The following is a 7914-nucleotide window of genomic DNA, read 5'->3' as shown; positions in this document are numbered from 1 at the left end:
CATCCTTACAAACATAGCCTTTCAAATCCACTGCAAAAGAGATTTGTCAAGATCGTGTAGCCAAATGGCCACACATTTCAGTGTGCTCATCAGGCTCAGTCAGTGCATGTTGTGCTAGCTCTTTCTTTGTTTCACCCACCCACACACAGCTTAACCCCTATAAACCCTAGCAAGCATGCTCGAGCTGGACCCTCTCTCAGGACCCTTTTGCCCTAGAAAACAGCTTTCTTGGCATGAGGAGGCACCAACCATCACTTCCCAATAAAACCCCTTTTGCTCCTCTCTTTTTCTCCCTTGCATGGGTGACAAGTGTGAGTGTTGGCCTGCTGGCCCCTACCTCACTCTGTCACTCATCTCCCTTGGCTCCCAAGCTTGTCGATCACTGGCTTTATGCACTCAAAAGGAGGGGAGAGGCGTGCTTTTTAGTATTTCTAAGGTTTGACAAGCAGACCACCACGCACCATGGCAGCATGCATCCATGGCTTTTTGTGCTTTTCATACATATATACCCCCCCCCCCCCCCCCCCCGCGGCCATCCCTACCCTAAACTCCCAACGCCTTCGTTTCGTTTCGTTCTTTTTTTTTATTTCAAAGTCGCATCGGGAAGAGCAATCATAGGTGCCGGCGGCCTTGGGTGTACGAGCGAGACATACTCGTATGTCATGTCACCTTTAGAGCAGCCGCAATGTATAATATCACAATTGGGAGTAGTGTGGGTCCAAGAGACAGATGATAGTAGTGATCCACCCGGTTCACAATGTCGACCCTGCATAAGGTGGGGCCCGCATAGAAAAAAATCTGATTCCCCAACCTCCTCGACCCTTCCCGCGAGGCCGCGGCTGCGAGACGGAATCCCCAATCTTGTTCCGCCACTGTCTTCAGAATCGACCGCCGGCGCCGCTGCCTCGTCGTCTCCTCCTACGGCGCCGCCGCCTCCTCATCTGCGTATCCTCGTACGGCGCCAGCACCGTACCCGTTCCCGGTCATCCTCGTCTTCCACGGCGGCAGCTTCCCCCACTCGTCGTCGATCTGGCACGGCCATCTACGACAGCCTGTGCCGCTGGTTCGTGAACCTAAGCCAGAGCGTCGTGGTTTCCGTCAACCACCAGCGACCGGCGCGCCTCGAGCACCAGTACACATGCGCTCCTCCTACCGGGCCAGATCTGCAGGCAGGTGAACTCTCCAACAAGCTGGAATGTTCATCGGCAACCATCGTAAGCACCGCTTGCCCATTTGCTATTCCTTGTGCTCGGTCATAGAGTACTAGTACGTGCATGACAATCTACAAGTATTGGTACTAATCTTGTTGGTGACAAATTAATACATTGAATTACAAATACAAGTACTCTGAAATAAGCACGTACATTCTTAGTTGGATCGGTGACAACAAATAATGGGGACTGGTCCAATACATTAATATCATTGTTTGAACCAGCAGCCCCAAAAAATGCATGCCAAAACCACAGGTCCAATGATGCAACTGCTTCAAGCATGATTGTGGGTACTCCATAATCACCGCGTGTAAATTGCCCCTTCCATGCAACCGGGCAATTTTGCCATTCCCAATGCATGCAATCAACACTACCCAACATTTCAGGAAATCCATGCACCTCACCGAAATGAAGTAAACGCTGAATATCTTCTTCAGTAGGCCTACGTAGATATTGATGACCAAATAAGTGCCTGACACCTTGAACAAAGTTGATCATGCACTCCATTGCTGTGCTTTCTGCTACCCCAAATGACTCATCCATAAGATCAGCCGGGGTACCGTATGCCAACATTCGGATGGCAGCGGTGCATTTCTGCAAGGGTGATAGACCCACCTTGCCAAATGCATCTTGCCTAAGACGAAAATATGGTGACCAAACCCCAAGAGCATCTACAATGCGCAAAAATAGATGCTTCCTCATGCGAAATCTTCTACGAAACTGGTCATCGTTGTATAAAGGATTGCTTGAGAAATACTTAGCAAACAATCTCTTGTAGTGGGATGCTTTGTTGTGTGCAAGCTGAAGCTAGTGTGCGTTGCTGCCTTCAACTACTGCTTGTATTTATAAGCTAGTGTATATTCTACTTTCATCTTCAGTGTCCTTTGGCTTGGCTTTGGCTTTCTTCTGCCCCTCAGGATGCTTCTACTTTCATTTTTTTGCTGCCTTTTAGCTTGGCTTTGGCTTTCTTCTGCCCCTCAGGACGCTTCTCATTGTGTCTACTTTCATCTTCAGTGTCTTGATTGGATGACGATGTGTATTCACCTGATTCTGAAATCTTAGTCCTCTTGTTGTTAGTGTTCTCCTCCTCAACTATCATTTGCCATTTTGGTAGACCCTTTAGGTCTTTCCACATATATTCTAATGTGAATGGTTTCTCGTTGTTTTGTGATTTAAACCAAGCATGAGCCCTCTGTAATATCATATCATCAGACTCTCCACTCCTCCAAGTGCTTTTAACTTGAGAATAGACTCCACACCATTTTGTAACCTCCTTTTTGACACCTTTCCAATGTGACTTGCATTGCATAAGTGTCCTTTTGCGGTCATTGTTTGGTGTCTTGCTGTTAAACTCTGCAGTTACAGCTCTCCAGTAGTGTTCTAATTTCTTGTCATTTCCATCTACGGGATCCACTGAGTTGTTTAGCCAAGCACTAATGAGCCTTATGTTCTCATCTTCTGTCCAGTTGAGCCGTACACCTCTCCTCCCTCCCTCTTCTCTCCCCTCGGCCTCTTCTATCCTCTTTTCCTCTTCGCCTCCGCTTGAATCTTCGACACTAACAAAGTTTTTCTCTTGATGTGTTGCAGCGCATGGAGAGGCTGATTCAGATCCATGAGAAGAAGCATATCCACCAGCTTGATTTGGTGAGTACCCCAAACTTTCTTGCTGCTGAAAACCTTGAGAACGAAAACCTTGGTAGCTCATTGGTGTAGATTGTGGCCAATTTCCTTGGTGCTGAAAACCAAGAAAGCCTGGAGGAGAATTGCCATATACTGGATAGTTGGCTGGATGCCCAAATGGGTGAAAATTGTGGAAATTAGGTGATAGGGATTGAGAGGAATGGGTAGGATGTGCTTGGGGAAATGTCGAGGGGATTTGAGGAGGGGAGTCTTGTCTACTACTCCCTGAATGCTGGCTAGAGGAGCCTGGGTTCAAAATGTTCATGTAACGCCTCTATAGGCAGGATCCATCTCGTGTAGAGAAGTTTGGTGGTGTGGTGATGTCCTGAGATTGCCTCTGTTTTTGTAGATGAAGCAGCACCAACAACGGTAGGAAACCGTACATGGAGCAGGAGGAGAAACGGCAGGAAAATGGATTCGAAGTGGCTGCTACAGGAGGACCAACGGCTAGAATAAACGGCCAGAATCAGCCAACCGCCCTTCATTTTTTTAATGTAAGCACTGTACACATAATATACTTTATTTTCTTGCTATCGGGAGTAGTACTACTCCCTGACATTTGTTACTCCCACTTCTCACAATGTATCCACCCAGTAACAAGAGTGCATTAAATGCTTCCTACCCCCTTCTACCCCCCATTGCGGGTGCCCTTACGCACGCAATGCAATGGTGTGCATGCAACAAGCAGGTAGGGAACAAAAGCCCAAGCCCACAACAACACCGGAGAAGAGAGGAGAATATTTGGCGTGTCTCATAATTAAAGGGTGATAAGACTTGGAGATCCACGTCGTCCTACGTTGACACCGGCACATAGCGCTACTACACTTTCTGCATGCTACTAATTGCCAGTACTAGATGCAGTGTGTTTTTCTTTTTAATAGAGGTACTTGAATCATGCATGCATGTTTGGAATTAAGAAATAAAAAGTAATGCAAATACATATATATATATATGTATAAAATAAGTAGTAGCAGCATGCAGTGTCAAAAACATCATCATGGTCATGTAGAGGAGCTGTTAAGTTTGGCAGGGCGTTTGTGATGTAGGCCAGCGCAAGAGGAGAGCTACTATATATACTGTGCAAGAACGTGGCGAGCACCAGAGGGAACGGAAGCATTATTTGTGTGCTGCTGCAGGGTAGGCCCTGGTCCTTTTAACTCGTGCAGGGACGGCACTGCTAGCTGCTGCGGCCGGCGAGAAAAGAACAAGGATGGCAACCACTGGGAGCACCAAGCACAAGCACCAACCGAGCAACACGCCGCGTAACAGCACAATTAGTGGCGCATGATGGGTGGATCTGCCGGAGAGGGACTGAGAGAAAGAGAGAGAGAGCTTGACAAGATGGCGAGAGGTCAATGCCGGATCGATCGCTAGCGGCTAGGGTTTGTGCATGCGCAAAGGGAGTTCATTTGTATGAGCCAATGCAGTGCATAGTCGTCGAAGAGAGAGCATGGTGTGTGTGGCCTACAACCGTACCCTTGGCCCTGGCATGGCATGATGAGGGATCGTGCCACTTTTCCCATGCCTTCTCGCCCTTTCCCTCAAAAGAAAGCCCAGGCGCCTGCACGCTGGGGCGCGGCCCCTTTGTGGCGCGTTCCCAGGCCGCCTCTAGTGGCACCGGCTGGCCCCTTTATGGCCTTGCCTAGTGAAAAAATGGCATGCAGGCCTGTATGCCGGTGTAGTGCAAGCAAAGCATGCTGGACAGTACTGTGGGCGTCCGGTCCATGCATACACGCATGCCACTACTGTGTCTACGATCCACACAATGTGTTAGGTTTCTTCTTCTCATCAGCATATATGATATATATGTAGAAAATGGGAGACGATTGGACGAAAGAATATATGCTTCTCTAGCTAGCTTAATTTATCTGAAACATGCTTGTATGCGTACGTGCACCAACGACGAAGGCACGCAATGTCTCTTACTCCTCCTCCTCCTCCTCCTCCTCCTCCGGCGGCGGCCGCGGCGGCGGCGAGCAAGCGAGGAGTGCGCCCAAAAGAGGAAAGGGGCCGGGAGGGGAGTAGTAGGGCCGGGCCGGACCAGACGGCGAGCGAAAGATGAAAGGCGCCGCTCTTTTGCGAGCATCGCGCGTGTCACGCCGAGCTAGTGCGCTCCCATGCGCGCGCGTGACGGCGCGGCACCGCCACTGTGGGTGGACGGGACTAACCAACCAACCGACCCAGTAGGTAGATGTTTAGATATGAGGCGAAGGCGACCATGCATAGCTCGCTCCAACTGTACTGTCGCACGTCGTCTTAGCTTGCATGGGCCAAACTCCAAAGACATCATCTCTCATGCATACATGGACCCTCTCCTCTCGAGTCTTGGCTCTCAAGCATCCAAGGAATTAATTTGGTGTCAATGGCGGTGTACAAAATCGGTAACGCGGCAGCCAACAAGATCGTTCACACATCACGCACTGAAGCTACTAGCTACCTGCTACTCAATTTTTCATTAGCATTTGGATCCAAACAGGGCTATATATGTGACTGTGATTAGAATTAGAGAGTTCAGGGATCATTGGCGGCATCAGTTTAATTTGTTCCCTACAAGTGATGTGCTGATTAGTGATGACGACGAATTGAAATGCATCATAAACATGGTTAAATGTCAACATCTTACTATTACTAATTGGAGGCTCGTTTGGAGCCTTCACATGAAGCCACCTATGATCCTAGGTGGACACTCTGAAAAATAGAGAAATCCTATAAAATCTCACAAAAATCAGAAACATCCAGCCATGAATCCAACAACTCTAATTATAATAACCATCGGATCTCTTATCTTTTCTAATAAATTACCCACCTCTGCCATTATGAAAATAGACAAAAGTAACCCTCTAAACATGTATCTAAATTACCCACCTATGCCATTATAAAAATAATATAAATACCCCCCTAAATTTGAATATAAATTATCCAATTATGTCAATATTATTATAAGTTAAATTACTCATAAATCTGAATCTAAATTATATAATTACAATAATATCTTAAAGTGCACCAATATAAAATTCTAAAATTACTATTCTACCATTATTAATATATTATTTATATAAAAATACTATCCACGATATGTCATCATATATTCATGTATGATGGAAGAGATAAGAACACCAATTCACAAACAAATAGTTAAACTAAACATATATTGAATACATATGGAGGTGCACAAAATGAAATCTATTGTAACTACATAATGAAAATATATATTTTAGAGTATGTGTTAGAATATTTAATAGATGAAAAGAGCATGAGATGGATAATTACAATTATTGATCTTATTTTTATATTAACAACAGACTAGTTGTACCACAATTAAGATCCAACCAGTCTATCAACTCGTGCTCCCGCACGGTTAATTAAAGTTATTTTAAAAATAAATCATACAACTCATAACTATAATTGTCTATCTCATGCACCCCCATCAATTAAATATTCTAACACATACTATAAAATATATTGATCATAATATAGTTGCAATAGATTTCATTTGCGCCACACCTTCATATGTGTTTGATATATATTTAATTGAAGTTCTTATCTTTTTCATCGTACATGAATACACAGTGACACTTATCACGAGTATTATTGTTATACAAATAATAATAGAAATAGTAATTTAGAATTTTATATTGATATACTTTAACATTTTTTGCAATTATATAATTTAGATTCAGATTCAGGGGTTATTTTAACTTTTAATAATGATACAATTGGATAATTTATATACAAATTTAGAGGCCATTTTGCATTATTATTTTAATGGCATAGGTGGGTAATTTACATAGAGATTAGGGGGTTACTTTATTTTTTATAATGGCAGAGGTGGATAATTTATTAGAAACGATAATAGATCCAGTGACTATTATGATTAGAGTAGTCAGATGGATGGCACACGAAGATTAGAGGGTTACTTTAGATTTTTTATATAATGTCAGAGGTGGGTAATTTATTAGAAAAGATAGTAGATTCAATAACTACTATGATTAGAGTAGTTAGATGGATGGCCAAATGTTTCTTATTTTTGTGAGAATTTCTAGAACTTCTCTATTATTTTAGAGTGTCCACTTAGTATCCTTAGGTGGCTTCACGTGGAGGCTTCAAAGGAGCCTCTAATTAGTAATAGTAAGATGAGCAAATCATCCATCAATGGATCATCTATCACTCAGATTATCTTCCTGCATGGAGAGTGGTCATTCCATGCATGCAAACATAATCGACACGAACCGCTAGCTCATCCCCTTAACAATTTGTTAATTCGAGCCATGCAAACATGCTCCATCGTACGAGTGCATGATTAGGCAGTGCCGGTACGCGAAGGGCGCCTCTCGCAATCGATGACGATGATCTGGCGATCAAGACACTTAATGGTTATAAGAGTGTCAGTAGAATAGGTCATGAGCTTGACTCCACATGGAAGCGAAAATTCTAGGATTTAATAGCATTGTGCTTTCAGTTGTAGGCACATTGGTAGTGAGATTCATGTAGTGATTTCGTCAATCTCAAGGATTTGACGTCTCAGTCTTCAAATATGCTCATAGAGTATAGTTTGCGTAAGTGAAATCATAGAGGTGAGCGCGCATGCATTGTGTGAGCGTCTGAGTTGTACTGTGTAATCTAAAAAATACATATAAGGAAGAAAAAATATCAAAACTCCATAGTTAGAAAGAAACAAGGTTTAATAAAGAGAGAGCTTATATATATAGCTTGCGTGCTACGTGGGGAGGCATGCTTCATTCATAATTCAGGGGAGGGCCCCAATTATACACGATATATATTTAGTCATAATTTCAGTAAGCTGCTGCACAAACATTAAACAAATAAACACATGAATAATTATTGCTCTGATAAAGCAAAGGCAATGCTTGGCACAAAAAAGTCTGTATGATATGTCGTCGATGAGGACATAGATGATGTGACTGACAAGCAGCTGCTAGCTGCTAAACCTAGCTATATATGCTTCCATGCATATGTGTTCAACGTTCTTACTAGTCCCTTCCTTTCCTTGCTCCTTTCTGCA

The 7914-nt window shown here is 43.9% G+C and overlaps 1 protein-coding gene across 1 annotated transcript; it reads left to right on the top strand.

Moving 5' to 3' along the window:
* The first annotated feature begins 568 nt into the window (after positions 1-568).
* On the top strand, positions 569-3298 carry LOC120687282. Its single transcript, XM_039969266.1, has 3 exons — positions 569-1214; positions 2799-2855; positions 3241-3298. The coding sequence occupies exons 1-3, from the start codon at positions 663-665 to the stop codon at positions 3262-3264; spliced, it is 633 nt and encodes a 210-aa protein (XP_039825200.1). The 5' UTR covers positions 569-662; the 3' UTR covers positions 3265-3298.
* The last annotated feature ends 4616 nt before the right edge of the window (positions 3299-7914 follow it).

Source organism: Panicum virgatum, chromosome 9N (assembly GCF_016808335.1).
Source record: "Panicum virgatum strain AP13 chromosome 9N, P.virgatum_v5, whole genome shotgun sequence".
Taxonomy (NCBI): domain Eukaryota; kingdom Viridiplantae; phylum Streptophyta; class Magnoliopsida; order Poales; family Poaceae; genus Panicum; species Panicum virgatum.
This window is presented reverse-complemented; position numbering and strand designations above follow the sequence as displayed.